General features: G+C 38.6%; 1 protein-coding gene across 4 annotated transcripts in view; it reads right to left on the bottom strand.

The window, feature by feature from the left end:
* Adgrb3 (adhesion G protein-coupled receptor B3) overlaps window positions 1-18,259 on the bottom strand; it is a 728,503-nt gene that overhangs the window by 400,916 nt on the left and 309,328 nt on the right. For all 4 annotated transcript variants that reach the window (XM_052745258.1, XM_052745256.1, XM_052745257.1 and 1 more), the window contains 2 exons: window positions 9,270-9,371; window positions 8,791-8,897 (listed from right to left, as the gene is read on the bottom strand). In XM_052745258.1, the coding sequence (XP_052601218.1) occupies window positions 8,791-8,897; window positions 9,270-9,371 (209 nt within the window). The remainder of the gene's footprint in view (window positions 1-8,790; window positions 8,898-9,269; window positions 9,372-18,259) is intronic.

The following is an 18,259-nucleotide window of genomic DNA, read 5'->3' as shown; positions in this document are numbered from 1 at the left end:
AACAGGATAGCCATACATATGCTGTCCGTTCAAAGTCTGTAAGTGAAATAATGAAAAAAGGGCATTGAGCAGACTCTGTGGTAGGATGATGTGCCTGTTAAAGACCCATGTCTAAAGGTTTGGTTTCTAGCTCACAGCATCATTGCGAGCAAGAGAAAGCATTAGGAGATAGAACATATTAGGAGACAGAACAAGAAAGCTAGACTATTGATGTCATATGATTTGAATATTTATTATGAGACTATCTATAGCCACTATAGGGCAACCCATCCTTTACATTCTCCTATTAAAATGTACTATTTTGCCATAGGCCACAAATCAAATACCAACCAACTATGGACTATAGCTGTGAGTTAAAGTAAACCTTTGCTACATTTAAGTTGGCTACCAAAGCCCTCTTAGTGCAGAAGGCAGCATGGCCGTCTCATAAGTTGGCTACCCCTGATCTTCCTGTCTAATGCACAATCTTACTAAAACATCAAAAAAGCCCTGTCCAAGATCAGTCCCCAATTGGAATGAAAACACACAATCCTTGAATATATTTAAAGAGGCAAGGAAAGGGTATATGGAGTATCCCTGTAAAAGATCATGTGTGTAAGGCTTAGTTCAGAACAGGTGGATATAATATTTAAGAGGTAACTGGATTAAGGGACTCTTATCTTTCCAGTGGACTCATTCACTTTGGATTCAGAATTTGATGACAATTTTGGGACTTTGAAAGGTATCTGGTCTCTAGGCTTTCCTCCACCTCATTTTCTGTTTTTGGGTCTCCAGGAGGCGAGCAAGTCTGCTTCATGCTTCCCTGTTATGATGTTCAGCCTAATAAACGGTCCTAGTAATGGGATTAGACATCCATGGAATGAAACCATTGAAATCAGCCAAAATAAATACTTTGTCTTATTTTTCTCTTTCTGTCAAGGATTTATCACAGTGAGGAAAGTTAGCTATTCTGACCCTGCTTCTTGCTGGACACTCAAGCAAGAAAGCTGGCCCTGAACCTTACAAGGAAAGCTGGCCCCTGCATTCAGGAGAGATGTCCCCACCCCTCACCACAGGTAAGAGAGAACTAACCCTGATGGCATGGGCATAGGGGTGCTGGCTCTGCCCCCTCGCCCTAGATGGGTAGCTGTAGCGGCCTGGATTGAGCAGCTCAGCTACCACCCACCCATGCCCACAGCCAAGACTTGGGTTGCCCCACCCTAACATCTACCTCATCTAGGTCCTTCTGGAGCTCATGAAGGCACTGGTCTTGTAGAACAATACCGACAGGACCTCCATGATTCCGGTCAGCTTCGGGATATCCGAGAGGAGTTTTGGTGAGGATGCAGTGATGATGGTGTGCTAGAAACCAGAGGCCTTGAACCAGACCAGTGACTCATTGCAATGAACACTTGCTAGCAAAGCTAATTGGACAAAAGGGTATACTATGTGACACACCACTTCCAATGCCACCAGGATGAAGAGGTTTTGGAGAGGCAGGAAAGAAGGAGAAGTGAAGAAGATTTTTTTTTTTCTTTCTTGTTTTAGTTTTTGTTTTTTTTGTTTGTTTTGCTGTGGTTTGAATTTTTTAAAATTTTCTTGGGGGGCATGCTGCAGGGGTGAGGGGAAGATACGGGAAGACTGGGAGGTGAGCAGAATTGGGGCCCATGATGTGAGGTTCCCAAAGAATCAATAAAGAAATTGTGTTAAAAAAGTTAGTTATTACAGGGGCAGAATGCTTTCTGTTGAACAGAGAGAGCATGGTCTGCATGCTGCATTCCATTGATGAAATTCCCAGCTCTCCATAAACATTGTTCCATATGCTGGAAGATTTGACTAGTAACAAAGGAGAAAGGAAAGAAGTGGTGGGGGGTGGGGGGGGAGGGTTGGGATGGGAAGGTGGGGGGAGGGGAAGGAAGGTGAGGGGAGGGGGATGAGGGGCACAAATTATATAGAGATTAGAGCTAAATGGTAGGAAATCTAAATTAGATATTATTAAAATGTTAAAGAAAATAAAGGAGGAAATAGACAAAATAAATCAAAAATAGTTTGCCTATTTTATAAGGGAGAATTCCAAAGGAATTATATACTCTTTTAAATCTTAAAAAAAATGTATATATTATTCTAGGGGTCAGTAAACAATGTCCTGCAGTTTGAGTTGAGTCCATTGAGTGTTTGGTTTGTTTTCTTTTAAATAATTTTACTGAAATACAACTATTTCCATTTCTTTGTGTATTATTTGTAATTGACATAAAGCAGAACATTTGGTTTTAATAGAATCCACATAGCGTTTCGTAGTTTGAATGAGAATGGCTTCCATAAGTTCACGGATTTGAATGTTTAGTCATCATGGAGCGGCACTAGTTGAAAGGGATTAGAATGTATGGAGGAAGTGTGTCACTGGGGGGTGGGCTCTGAGGTTTCAAAGAGCCCAACATGGGCTCAGTGTCTTTCTCTTCCGGCTGGCTGTGGATCAGGATGTAGAACTCTCAGCTCTTTCTCCAACACCATGTCTGCCTGTGAGCTGACATGATGACAATGGACTCTGAAACTGTAAGCCAGTCCCAGTTGAACACTTTCTTTTATAAGAGTTGTCATGGTCCTGGTGTCTCTTCACAGCAATAGAACACTGACTAAGACGCATATAAAGTTGACCACATTTACTATTTTGTCAGTATGGAAAAAAAAATCTTGACAGCTTAATTATTCCATATTAAATTGGAACCGTGAAAAATCAAATAATGGAAAATTTATTAGGAGATTTTGAAAATGCTATAAAATTTGACATATAAATTATTTACAGTTCTAAAATTTAAATATTTTAACTTAAATCCCAAAACTTCACTGTATGAATTTTTGTAAAATAAATAGGCTTCTGCCCATCTTAAAAGAAGTCATGCTTTTTAGCTTTCTTTGGCATTGCTGGATACTGAAATAATTATTTGAGTTCTAGAGAACATGACTCTGTCAAATTCTTAGTTTGGCAGCATTACTGAAAAGGTAGAAAAAGACTAAATGCTTGGTCTTGAGTAGTTAGAATGAGAGTGTCCACATTCCTTCAAGACAGGGCAAAGAAACTAGAAATACATGGGTATCAATGTCAACCAATGCTGTAATTAGTATTGATACTAGTTCACGATATCAGATACTATGACTGATATCAGTCCCACTTCATGGGCTTTTGAGTGACTGCTTATTGATTCAGTGAAAAAAACTGATATTTTATTTGTATTCAAATGTTATTTGTATGTTAATAAATAAAGTTGCCCAGGGGTCAGAGCTATTAGCAAGCCATAGGAAAGCAGGGCAGTGGTGGCGTACGCTTGTAATCCCGGCACTTGGTAGGCAGAGCTAGGTAAGTCTCTGTGTGTTCAGGGATACAGCCAGTATTGGATACACATGCCTTTAATCTCAACACCAATCATAGAAAACCTGGAGGTCTATACAGACAGGCCATGATGAGGCAGTCATGTGGTTGGGTTTACAACCAACGAGAAGGCAGAACAGAAACTCTATATAAAGACTTTAACTCAGGAAGTAGCTCTGGTTCGGAGAGGTAGGACCATCGCAGAAGGAAGGGTAAGGTTTTAGCTCTTAGCTCTGACCTCTTGGCTTTCTTCTTTGCATTGGTTCTGTGTTTCTTATTTAATAAGACAGTTGGTTATATCTACACCCATGTGATTATAATGCTCAGCCATGATCAAAACTACTGATCTCCTCTCTCTCTGCTGCTTGCTATATTATAGCTTTTGTATAAAACATTTATAAAAACAGAATGGGTAGCTCCTGTTTCTTTTTTTTTTTTTTTTTGGTTTTTCGAGACAGGGTTTCTCTGTGTAGCTTTGCACCTGTCCTGGAACTCACTTGGTAGTCCAGGCTGGCCTCGAACTCACAGAGATCTGCCTGACTCTGCCTCCCAAGTGCTGGGATTAAAGGCGTGCGCCACCACCGCCCGGCCTGCTCCTGTTTCTTAAGACTACTGTACATAGTTAATATTTGAAAATTGAAAACTTGTGCTAGTTCTGTACCAGTTGGCCCTGGGTCCTGGCTTCTTCTTGTTCATTATAGAAACAATAATTTTGCATACATTTTGCCTTACTAAATTCTGCTCCACAATAATCTATTGGGGATATTATTTCCTTTCCCTTAATTAAGATCTAATAATAAAGTAGATTAACCTCTTCTAAATAATGTGCTGAGAATTTGGGCAATGAAGTAGTTGGCAACTTTGTGACTTTGTGTGTGTGTGTGTGTGTGTGTGTGTGTGTGTGTGTGTGTGTTGTGGCAATGGAGAAAAATTCAGCTATAGACAGAGAACATGAGAGAAAAATAAACTAACCTATGCTCATATTCTATCTCTGATCATTCTTGCCTCCCTCTCTTGGTTTCTCTTTTTGTCTGTTTCTTTTCATCTCTAGCTCTATAGCTTTTTTTGAAAAGTGCAACCAATGAAAGTAAAGAAGAAATGACATCCTTACATCAAGACTCAACCTCTTCGACACCTCTTACCAGAATGTCAAACTTTCAATGACTAGATAAAGCATTCCTTCAATGCTGTGCTTGTTTAATGACATTCTGAGGAATAGGGCCAGAGAATTTAGGATCAGAATTCTAAGAGAGAAAATGTATACCTATAACTCTTCTTTCTTTATAGAGGCTCTTTCACTAGGATAATATTGTTAGCCTTTTTCAGCCCTTCTTCACGCCATCATTCACTCTTCTCCAGGGAAAGGAGAGTGATATACCTGTCTGATGAATTTAGAAAAAATCCTTCGTAAGCTTGTTCCCATTCCCTTTGCTTTAAGATATGTTCTTTTGCAGCGACATATATTCTGACATACCTATAAAGCCTGTTTCTTCAGGGGTATGTATGTGCGTGTGTGTGTGTGTGTGTGTGTGTGTGTGTGTGTGTGTGTGTGTGTGTGTGTATGTGTGTAAGAAAAAGACTGAAAATGAAACGGGGGTGTATGTATGTTTGTTTATGAAGTTTAAGAAAACAATAGCATTTTGATGACTGGGTTTAACTTTTTATCTCACAAGGTGTCCAAGCATCACAGGTATTTTTTGGTAGGAGTTGTTCTGTATTGACCAAAGGAGTCCATAATGTAAGGACAGCAATTACTCTGTATTTCTACAAATTATTGGACTGGAAAAAAACTGCATTTGTGTAGTAATATGTATTGCTTTCAAATGATTAAAAAACACAATTGAAATGGATGTACCTGAACTCTTCAGCTGTCAATAGATTACTGTAAATAAGAAAAGCATTTTTGAACTATCTATACTATCTATACTCAGCACTGTGTTCCACATTAGGGAAAGGCAAACTAAAATAACATAGTATTTACCCTTAAATAACTCAAACCAACTTTTCAGCATGACTGAGCACCAATTTTATATTTTAAACTGATTAATGACCCAATTTTTTTCTAACTAGTTTATAACTGAGAGTTCATAAGACATACTCAGCTATTGTTTATAGACGATAAAATTTCATTTCAAAGTTAGTCTTTGCCTGCTTATTTATGAAACTGTTATATGCATGCACTGTGTCTGTGTGTTTTATTTGCAACATATACTGTAATTTATACATTAAAAGGCTAGAAATTATCAGTCTATCTATTTTGAATAAACTCCTGTAGTAGACTATAAATAATTGATGGCAATTTAATTAGCTTTATCGGTATACAAACATAAGAAAATAAAATCCATTAAAGATTAAATGTTGAAGTGATAAACTCCTCCAAAGGGAAAAACACCATCTTTAAAATAATTATGATTTGTGAGAGTCTCAATCGTTCTATATCGTAAGCACTATTGAGTGCTGGTTCTTAAAGTAGGACTTTCGGGGACAACAGGAGTGAGTCTTTAGAGAACATGTTTTCTATTTCCGACAGACATCGTAGATTGGATAATGAGGATGACTGTAAGACAACTGTCATTTCAAACACAGATCGATCCTTAATCTTATATGACTGGAACATGTAAATGTGAAAGTCATGATACATAAGCAAGCATGAGATTGTGTACATAGGCATCTTAGGTCTGTGTATTTTCAAATGCATAGATTGTATGTTTATGCATTCCTACCAATGTATATTCTCATATATGTATGTATATATATATATATGCAATCATAATTTATGTGTCAAATACTTGTGACATCTATCTTCCATCTCTTCTCAGTTTTTTTCCTTATCTACTTATCTGTCCATAGCTGTTATTTCTCTATTGATACTGCTTATTAGCAATGTGTGGGTTTCTAAAATTTTATTTTGAGGAGTGATTTTAAAACTCAGTACGAAATTTCATTCAACAAAGATATTAATTCACCATACTTGTATGACTTTATAATAATTTGCAAACAGGAAATATAAAGTATTTCATCTATTATTCCCTCCCACACACCCAAAAATACTAAAATAGTGCTACTTCCATTCTGTAAAGAGCAAACTAAGACTTGAATGTCATCATAAGACTATCTTGAGGACACACTGCACACAACACTGTAGTCTAGGTCAGACGATTTCTAGTCAAAAGCTCAGAAGGCTATGTGGCTTTAAGAAGAGAGAATGGGTCTCAGAACAACTGTGCCCAGGATGTAACTTTCACTCTTTACCTCACCTAAGTGGACTGTGTCTTGAAGATCTTCCTTTCCTGTAACAACTAAGAAAGGAGCACCCACAGCTGATGTTCTCTCTTATCAAGGGCATATGCACATCAGTTGCTTATTAACTTTTTAAATGTTTAATTCTTACAGGATTCACAATTTGAAATTTCATTTGCCTCCATTATTAGACGACCTGCACTCAAAGAATGCAAACTCCTTCATTATTCTATGCAAAAATTAAATACAGAGAGCAAAAATTTTCTATGAAAAGGTGATACTCACTTTTATCTAATTTGTTCTATTCATGGCCACAATAAGAATTGTATATAGACATATTTAAATTAAAAAGGGAAGAAAGCTGCTGATAGAGTGCTTTGGTAAACATTTGCCTAAAATATATGAAGCCCTAAGAACAATCCTCAATACTATCAAACAAAGCAAAGTAAAAGGAAAGATGCACACAGAAACAAAAATCCAGTGGGATTAAAGTATCTTATCTACACTAGAAAAAATCAGCTGGGCGGTGGTGGCGCACACCTTTAATCCCAGCACTCGGGAGGCAGTGGCAGGCGGATCTCTGTGAGTTTGAGGCCAGCCTGGACTACCAAGTGAGTTCCAGGAAAGGCACAAAGCTACATAGAGAAACCCTGTCTCGAAAAACCAAAAAAAAAAAAAAAAATCAATCACATAAAATTATGTTGCTTATAAATCTGAAATATAATGATCTGAATCAGTGACAGATGTTCTATAACAGATAGTTTACATATTATATTCTTACATTTTGTGTCACAAAATTAAGGTATATATAATATGTTGCCATTATGTATAAAAGCATATATAAACATGCACATATATGTATATATATATATACATACAAAATTTACATTTTAAAATTTCAAAACCAAACATTATCTAATACCTCTACATAACAAATCAGCAAAAGAACTGACATTTATCTGGCTATGTAGAAAGTAGGAAAAATTGTGTATTTTTCTGATAACATTTATGTAGCATATGAATGTATTTTATGATAAAATAAGGCTCCATATAGCCAATAATTCATTGATGTATATATATAAACACACATTTGTATGCACAGTGAGAGAAATAAGACTCTATGTGCTTAAATGATTATCAGTTACATTACTGATTACCAATTTGATATGTGAATGCATTACATAGCATTTGATTTTAGACTTTCTAAAATGAGTTTTTTTGTTTTCTGGTAATTAAATAAGTACTAATTCTACTTAGTTGGTACAGTTATTGCATAAGCTGATCTTTTCATGCACAAGCAAGAATATTTACACTATGTGTGGTTTTGACTGACAGTGAGAACATGAAAAGCCAACAGAAGCCCAGTAAAGCATGGAGGCTCTTAACGTCACTGTGTTTGGTTCCTGCTTTTTTTTTCTTTTCTGTTTTCTACAGTGTTCACCTTGCCTGTGTATAGAGGACTTCATGTCTGCCAGGACAGAATGGCAGCAGCCTCTGAATGACGACAATGACTTGCACTTCAACAAAACCAAGCAAAATTGAATTGTGCTCAAAATATTCTGCACCATCGGCATCCGATAATCCTCTGGGCATATTTCATAAGATTCTGGAATTTAAAATACAGGAATGTGACTGCTATTTTGAATATTACATTCTTTGAATAATTCAATGGTATCAGGGGAAAAAGACATTTTTGGAAAATTTGGCCATATAATCTTTTGTGAGTAATTAAGTTTCTGTAGTGCAATGAACCATCATTTTCCTTATATTTTAACTGCATGAGAAATTTGATACCTAAGTAACACAGTTTTGTCATTCTCCAATTACTGAAAAGTAAATGACATTTGATTAAAAAAATGTACAGTGTTTTGAAATTATCATGTATCTAATGAAGCCTTGAATCAATCATGATACATAGTTGAATTCTTACATGTGAAACTGAGGAAGATTTTGCTCAGTTCTTTGTTCCAGCAGATAAGGAATATTTTCATTTAAATTGTCAGGATCTGTAAAAACCCAGGCTCAAGGAACAAAACAATTTACCTCCGAGTCACAGAAATCATCTCCCTAACACATCCCTTTTTCCTTGGGGCATTTCTTCAGAGTGTTACTGATTTGATTGTACAACAGAAGGTTAAATTCTCACATAGTGATCATTAGGAAAGAATAAACAGAGCAAGTAGTAAAGCTGACTTTGCACCTACTGAATGCTGCAAGTGTCTGTACTCATTGGATATGCATCTTGCAAAGCTCGGCTGTTCCCAGAAGGCCACTCCATGAAGATTGAGAGAGCAGCGTCTGCTAGTGGTGCCTGCATGTCACAGAGAACAGAGAGAAGCTTTAGAGCAGGATGCTGGAAGGCAGAGCACTGGGAGGCAGCCTACAAACTGGGCTTAGACCTTTTCTTTTTGCTTTAGGAAACATGCGCATCATGAAATCGCTGTTTTGAATATTTTTATAATTCATGAGTCATACTGAGGAAGCAATGCATCAGCAACATTTTTGAAGTCTCTTCTTTGACTCCATTTACAAAGCATTTTACTAAAATTGTTCCATCAACTGCTTATTGGACAGACCTTTTTTTTTATAGAGCAAGGTCTTTCTAAGCGACTTACTAAGCAAACTTTTGCATGTAGTTCTGAGATACAAACATTATAGGGTAGGGTAGGTCATCTTACTGTACCTGTGGCATTCAGTGGACATTGATTGAATGCCAGGTCGCCTGCAGGAGTCCTTTTCCACACCATTGATATAAGATAATCCTCTGGGCATATTTCATAAGGTGCTGGAATTTAAATACAGATATGTGAATGTCAGCAGAGTTTATGTTCTCAAATGCTGGCAACAGGCATTCGTCAAATGCATCCAGATGCAGAAATCTTTCCTTTTTGTAAATAATGGAGTTAACTGACATGTTAGATATGTGCTTATAAAGAAACCATCAGGTCTCATTTAATAGGAACCAAACCCTTATGGGTTTTTGGAAAGCTTCTTAGTGTACATGCTTTGAGGAGACAATGGAGTTTTCAAATAAATGGACACATTCAAAAATGTTAACAAAAAAAATTTATTGACCCTATAGATGTTAATTTTCCAGTAAACCAGTTCTGTTTTGAAATTATTAATAGCACTGAGAAATATGCATACATACACACACACACACACACACACACACACACACACACACACACACACACACACAGAGGCATACCAGTCTAGCAATACTAGGCAGCTACTCTACCACTGAGCCCAAGATACATTTTATTTCATCATTCAGGAATAACCATCGTAGTCATGGTTTATTTTATGAAAACATATTGATTTGATTTTTATGCCATACTGCTTTTATAATCTCAATTTACTTACAGAGTAAAGAGACAGAAAAGAAAATTTAAAAATATTATATACTGAATTATTATTTTAATTATTTCTTTTTTTGAGATTATTATATAATTACACCCTTTCCCCCTTCCCTTTTCTCTATGCAACCTTCCTATCTGCATATCTCTTCTTGCTTTTTTTTTTCAGATTTATGGTCTCTTTTTCCATTAATTGTTGTTACATGTATATATGTATGTATGTGTGTGTATATGTATGTATGTATGTTCATAAGTACAACCTGCTGAGTCTGTATAATGAATCATTAAATAATGAGGTTCAACAATGTACATTCTACTGCAGAATTTGGGAACTCACTTTACATTTCAGTATTTAGTTGGTGAAAAATGAGATTGCACACATTAGATCTTTAAGTTGTATTTTATCTTCAAAGAGTAATATTTCAGAATCGCACACGTCATTACACACAGGTTACCTCTCTTCTATCTCCTTTACGGATGAGGCCCTGAGGCTACAAAGAAGAGGGTCCCTTGTGGTGATAGACAAGGTGGAGTTATCTGTAAAGTTTATGTCCTAGTTTATGTCAGAAGTTCCTTTGGGCTTTCTAAATATCGCCATGACATCCTTCTGCCTCTGAATTAGTGTATGTGCATTTTTTGTTCTAGATTCTCACTAAAGCACATGCAACTGTTTTCATTCTATGAGGCCTTTGCATAACGGAAGATTTGGTAGCTGAGTTTTCTTTCATTAGCCTGCTCTCTAATGGCATCTTCTTCACCTCCCCAATGTTTTGCTAAAATGTTTAACTTAGTCTGAACTCACTGGCCTTCCCCTGCAGCTCTTTAGACTGGGACTTATCTACTGGGAATTCCTTTCTCCAGGATCTTAACTCTTTTCTCTCTGGCATCCACCTAATACGTGTGCCATTTTCCCGTGTCCATATTCCGAATGCTCTCTGCATGGTCATCAATGTTATGTGCAATGCTCTCTTTGGATAATTCCAAAATTAATAGCAATTTTCACCTTTTAGCCCTTATTTAGAATCTTATCCCTGAATCCATTTAATTTCCCCAACTATGAATTAGAGTTGCACACTACTCTAATATACCATGTGGGAAAACAAAAAGGCAAATAAACTTGATTTTTTTTCTTCAGAATTCAAACATCCCCTTTATTATATGCTAACTCTAGATGAGAAAATAAAAGTCCATGGGGGTCACTAAATGGAAAAAGAGTCATCTAGCAAGGGTACCCTGTCCTTACCCCTATCAATAGTAAAACCAATGTCTTCTTGACTCCTTAAAAGTACCAGCTGTAACAAAGGACACATATGTTATACTGAATCAGGGTCCCTTCCTGGGACTCAAAAATGGGTTTTATCCTTGAATCTGTCTTGGGAATGGTAGGGGTCCATAGGTTGGAGTGTATTGTATATACAAGGAAACAAAATAACTCACCCTAAAAAGGTCAAACTTAAGTAAAGGTGCGGCAGTTTCTCTGCACCTTTCCTTCCCCAAGTAGCTCAATTAACAACAGAGATATCAATTCCAGCAGCCACAATCAGCCAAGTAGCCATAGCTACTCATGTCCAGATGTAAGCTGGGAGACTTATCATACTTTTCCCCATAACTCCAAACATCAGGTTAAACATCTGTTCATTCCCCCGGCCCCTTAATCTTCCTTTCTACCCTGGCCACTTATCCAAGTACTTATTCTGTTGAATTAGGGACCAAAGCTCACTGGTTTACTCCTGCACTTTGCTAGCCTGAGCTAAAGAAAACCAACAGTGTGGAAGGATAGCAGACTGCTTCCTGGTTCTTTTAGTCAAAGGGAGGAAGCTGAGGAAAAATTAACTACAATTAGGGAAACCATTTCACACATTAAATAGAAAATTCCACTTCGATCTAGAATCTGAAGGATTTAAAGGGGGCGGGACTTTTGGAAGAAATGACATTTGACTGAGATGGTCAGTGTGAGGTCCATTGAGCGCTCCAGGCAGAGGGAGCCATGCATACAAATGCGGTAAGTGACAGTGGGACATGAAGGACAACAGGATAGACAGAGTGGAACAATGGTGTGAGGGGACAGAGTGACACTGTAGGTTATGGGGCTGCAAATATCCAGGCAAAGGATGGTATGCTTCAGTTTTCAACCTTCAGACTAATTTGCTTTGGCGTAGACTAGATGGCAAAGACCTTCGGGGAAGCGAAAGAAACAGCACCATGATGACGTTAGGACATGGTTGTTGGACACCGTGATGATGTTAGGAAATGGTGGTTGGATACCATGATGACATTAGGAAATGATGGTTGGACTGAAGAGGAAAACAATTAAAGCAGCAAAGTCAACCCGGGAGGTAACTAAATGATTAGAGGAATGAAGAAGACCAGGGTTCAAGGAGTATTCCTGCTGTCTGAGCAGAAGAACTATGGATAGAGATGCTAACTCACTACTTAAAACTCTCTCTCTCCCATGGCTGTGCAGCTCAGCAGGACACAGGTAAGTGTGCTGCTCGCTATGATGAAAGGGTGCTCAGGGCAACTTTAATCTGCAATGACTCTAATTTACTTTCCAATACATCAGCCTCACAGAATTAATGTTCACACCCAAATATCCCACACTCATACTTTTCTATCTTCTATATATCTTACTTAAAACAATCTTGCCGGGCGGTGGTGGCGCACGCCTTTAATCCCAGCACTCGGGAGGCAGAGGCCGGCGGATCTCTGTGAGTTCGAGGCCAGCCTGGGCTACCAAGTGAGTTCCAGGAAAGGCGCAAAGCTACACAGAGAAACCCTGTCTCGAAAAACCAAAAAAAAAAAAAAAAAAAAACACAATCTTTCTTCTCTCTTGTAAATGTAAAGTTCCCTTTTCTTTTTTTGATAGATAAACATACATAGGCCGTTTTGAATCCAGGGTTAATATAGGTAACATACAAGATGGGGGGGGGGAAAGTAACACAAATCTCTTTTCTCTAGCTCAGGTTTCTTACCTAAGCTTGGTTTAAATATACTGCCCTGGCTTGTGATAACAACTCGATGTGCTCAGGTACCCCCAAGGCAAACTGTTGGCATCATCTGTCCCTCAGCACTTTCCCTCAGGTGCTGGATCTAGGGGTGTAGAACACTGGGCATCCTTCATTGCAACCTGACTTTGACAGTCTCTTTCTTAAGCTTCTTCCTCTCTTCCATCCCGTCAGCCGCTGAACTGAGCTGCTCTGCCTTCTCAGTAGACGTGGAGTCCATCTGCCTCCCATAGCCACTTCCTAAGCTTCTTTTTCTCCGCCTCCTAGGCATCATGGCGATTGTCCCAGGCCTCTTGGCTTTAGTCTAACTTGCCTTTAATCTGTTCTAAAATCTTCAAGTGTAGCACTTAAAATATAAGACATTTCCTTTGTACTTAAGTGTTCATTTCTCCACAAAGCATCTCTCAGTGCCTCACTGAGTACATAAATTTAACATTTCTCACAGTGGACTGAAAGCATTTAGCTGTGCATGTACCTCTTCCAAGATGAAACATTTTAGGATACTAAAATCACTTTGTTTATTTCTTTTGTCTGCTGTAATGAACTCCACAGGTGCTTTGCATACAGGAGGTACCCAAAATATATCTGTTAAATCATTTTTACTGAGCAAAAACATCCACCTAGAAATTTCTGTGACGACAGAATTACCCCTTATTTTCACTGTCTGGTGCGGTGGTCACTAACCAGATTTGACTATGGAGTTCCAGAAATATGGTTGGTGGGTCTGAGGACTAGATTTTAAATTTTATTTAATGTTAGTACAAATTTAAATAGCTATCATTTTTGGGCACTGTTGTTAATAGATAATTACTTTATTAATGTAAATACACCCCCCCAAAATTATAGAATACTTTTAAATGAAAAATTAGAATAAGAGTTAAAGTCCACAAAATTTGAGTATATTACATAATTAAATACTATATAAAATACTATATAAAATCTATTTAAGGGTTCTGACTATAGTTTATCTAACATGACTATTAGACTTCAATATGTTTTGTTACATCTGCACATCCAAGTTCTTTCCATTACACTTTTATTTATTAACTTTCACTTTCCAAATTATACGTCTCTTTTGTTTTTAATGCTTTCTATTTCAAATTTCCTTCAGTTCCACTGAGAACCTTTGAAATACATTTCATAAAATCTATTGGTATAGCTTCCAGGATTTTCTGATTGTGACTCTATATAAACCAACAGTAGGGTAATTTTGCACACTGAGAGACTTCGTGTCCTTGTGGTCTCAGAAAGCCTTTTCCTTTAGTAGTATTATGGGAAAGGCACATCCCTTCTGTGCCCTTCCCTCTGTGGTCAGAATGTGTGGTCATTGCATGCATCAACCACTAGATGGCAATGATGGGCTAAGAGGGACAATTGCTTTGCTTGTGGGTCTGCATCAGAACTGATGTTCAAAATCAATGTGGGTAACTGTAGCAACGATCAGGTGAGAAATAGGTGTCATTACTTAATATTTTGAAAATACATACTGCTTAGGGAAAAACAGAACATCTTATTTTCAAGAAAGTATACTATTTAAAGTAGGCTGTGATAGAATGCTTGCGGCAAGGACTAGCGTCTACACTCTCCATTCTTACCACCTTCCACTGCTACAGGGCCTCCTGGCTGTGTTCTTGTCCAGTCCTCCAGTTAGGCTCTCACATCACAGCTTATCCACTGCTACTCCTGTCTCGACTGTCCCTCTTCATTGTCCTCGGACACCTGCAAGGCTCAGATCATCACCTTTAATCCTAACTCACATCTCACCATCTAAATGACTCCCTCAAATACCGCCCCTACCTTTGCCTTCTCATCTTCCAAAGCACTTGTCTATCACCTTGGTATGCAGAATATTTTTCTCCTAGCTCACTCATGTCTGTTCTGGCTAGATCTATTCTTCAATAGTTTCTAAGATTACAGATACTGATGGTGACTCATTAAAATGTAGATGATGTGTGTGTGTCTGTGTGTTGTGTGTGTGTGCATGTGTGTATGTGTATGTGTTTACATGTAGAAAATGGTATGACCATATTCATTCAACTTAGGAGCAGAAAGAGAGGCTAGCTACTCTATTAGATTTCATTTTAGTCTAAAGGTTTCCAGGTAGCAGGTATGGAGTTCGGGTTTACAGCTGACTAAGAGCCTGTGGACTCCTGGGTAGGATATCCTGTTGTGACATGCACACATCCTAAAAAGGGGAAGGATAAAATCACTTGCATACTATTTCGTGGTGCAACCACAATACTCAATTACTGACTTGCCTAGTGATTAATCTATACCCAGATAAAGCAAACAAATAAAACAATAGCAATTTTCTAAAGCCAAGGGAGGTCAACTGATGTTCTGTTCTGTTTTGTTTTGTTTTTATCTTACATCCCAATAGCAGCCTCTCTCTCTCCTCTCCTCCATCTCCCACCCCCCAACTTCCCTCTGCCCCCCCCTTCAATACACCTCTCCTCCATATTCTTTCAGAAAGGGGCAGGTCTCCCATGAGCATCAGTAAAACATGGCACACAAGCTGCCATATACCTTCCCCTGTATTCAGGCTGGGCAAGACAATCCAGCATGAGGAATAGGTTCCCAAGAGCCAGCCAAAGCACCAGGGACAGTCCGACTTCCACTGATATTGTTTTGCTGCACTGTGAATTACTGAAGTTTGGGATTAATAGTATTTATTGGAGACAGAAACTCAGTACACAACTAATAAAAAATAAAAAAAAATTAAAAAAAGGAAGAGGGCGGGGGTCCAGCATTTCCAGGTTGGATAATAATGTCAAAGCTAATTTCTCATCAAAGATGACCTGGTATTCTTTGATGATTATATTTTAATGGCATTAAGAAACATATCTACCTGTGCTCATATCAAAATCTAAAGACACTGTACTATTGGTTTATTTTTCTACCTTAGTTGCACTTGTGGAATTCATTTATTAAACAAACCACTTACTGGAAGACCCGGGAATAGGATGCAAGAGCATTCTGGGTTCCTTTCTATAGTCGTGATAAAATACCTTGGCAGATAGCAGCTTAGAGGAGGAAAGAATTTATTTGGCTTATGCTTCCAGGTCATAGTCCATTACTGAGAGAAGACAGGGTAGAAATTCAAGCTGGAATTCCAAGGCAGAAACCATGGAGGAGTAATGCTGCTTGCTGCTTGCTCACATGTTCAGCTAATGTTTAGCAGCTTTTTTTTTTTTTTTTTTTTTTTTTTGGTTTTTCAAGATAGGGTTTCTCTGTGTATTTTTGGTTCCTGTCCTGGATCTCCGCTCTGTAGACCAGGCTGGCCTTGAACTCACAGAGATCCGCCTGGCTCTGCTGATTGCTGGGATTAAAGGCGTGCGCCACTAACACCCAGCCCTTAGGTAGTTCTCAGCAATGATCCTATCCACAGTGGGCTGGCCCATCCTATATCAATTTACAATCGGAGAAATCTCCTGCAGCCGTGCCCACAAGCCAGTCTGATCTGGGCAATCCCTCAGTTGAAACTCCCTCCTCAGGTGACTGGGCTGTGTCATGTTCAGAGTTAAAGCTGAGGAGGGCACCCTAAGGCAGTTTCAGAGGAGACTGAGTCAAAAGGTAGGCTTGAGTAGAGGTCACGGAATGCAGCAGGACAACACAAAAGGATGAGATCATCGTGAAATAATGATTCATATAACTGTCCTGATGGATTTATTTTACACATGGGGAATTTATTATATTTTAAATGCTATACTTGAAGTTTGGAGAACAGGGTGAAGGAATGCAAGTCCGAGAGACCTGGAGTAATCTCCATGATGCAAGTGAGGTGGAGGGCAAGAATCCCAGGGGTGGTAATAGGAAGTGGACGGGTTCTAAATCTACTTAGGAGGGAAGCTGCTCAGTTCCATGGCTGACTGCATGGAAAAGGCGAGGAGGCTTCAGAAATAAAGGATGAAGACAGATTTCAAAGGAGACTGTGCACTGTGCTACATCCTAAGCTCCAGTATGGGGACAGAAAAAGCTCTGGGGGGGGGGATGACGACTACAATTTGTACTTGAGATACCTGAGCATGTGTAAGTGTTATCAAAAATGAGCTGCAATAGAGACTACTCCAGAAAGCCACAACCGATCAAAACGCAGAATTATCGAACCCAGTCCCAAAGGGCACATCTACAATACAACTCCTGAATCTAAGCCTCCACCTCAAAATTGTAAAGTTGTGTTTTCTTGAAATGTCAGATGCTATGCCCATGAAGCCTCGGGAATATGGCTGCCTAAACAAGAGCTGAACAAGGACAACACTGGTAGACATGGAAATGTGGATGGGGAAAGCAGGGGCCTCATTCCCATACAAAGAACTACAGGCAACGGAGGGATAGGGAGAGTGGGAGAAATAGTCTTCCCCGGAATGAGCTCACTACTGGTTATCTAATACCAAATGATCAGCCCAGCAAACATGCACACACAAGTAACATTATACATACTGAATAGGGTGTGTGTGTGTGTGTGTGTGTGTGTGTGTGTGTGTGTGTGTGTGTGTGTCTTTATGTGTGTGATTAATGAAATAAGAGCCATGGCTTGAATCGAAGTAAGGAGGCATAAATGGGAGTGTTTAGAGGGAGGGGAAGGGAAATGATCTAACTATATTATAATCTTGAATAATAATTTAAAATTTTAATTGGTACATAGAAACCATGCCCAGGAAAGAATGTTGAGCTAATGGCTCATGCTAATTTTTTTCTGAAGCATGTTACCTCTGTTTACCTTGTAAATTAGAAAATACCAGAGTGGCCTAGGTATAAAAATATACAGGGTTTTGGATTTTTTTTTCCAGAAGTGTGAAGGGATCTTGTACTTTTACGTCTTAACACACTGCCATACCAACTGCTCATCAGCTGCAAGATCCACTGCTTGGCACCCTGACTGCGAAGATAAAAACTTATTCGGAAGATACAACTGTACTTGAAGTCACAAGTATGTAGTTAGCATGCTTGCTTAAAACAAGGTGGCAATTACCTAGTGATTAGCTGGTAATCTGTCTATTCAAACTGATTTACCATCTCTTAAAAATAGCAGAAATTATATAGGGCTTAAATCAACTGGATGTGGGAAATTAGTTTTCCACTCATATGCTCGAATTTGATCATTAAAGGGAAATTGATGCTAAACTGCAGAGCTGGGATGCAGAAGAAGGGGAAAAAACCCATGCACTACTCATGACCCCCACGTTTCAAACTGTACTTGCTGGCAAATCATGAATCATTGTTATTCTGTGAATTCCTTGTGCTGGGGAGGAAAAGGGGGAAGAGGCTGGTCTCTGAGCTTACAGGGCTTCCAATTCTGATTTCAGACA

Source organism: Peromyscus californicus, unplaced genomic scaffold, assembly GCF_007827085.1.
Source record: "Peromyscus californicus insignis strain IS unplaced genomic scaffold, ASM782708v3 Scaffold_19__1_contigs__length_69161282, whole genome shotgun sequence".
Taxonomy (NCBI): Eukaryota; Metazoa; Chordata; class Mammalia; order Rodentia; family Cricetidae; genus Peromyscus; species Peromyscus californicus.
Note: the sequence above shows the minus strand (reverse complement) of the source record. Positions and strands in the feature narration are given on the sequence as shown.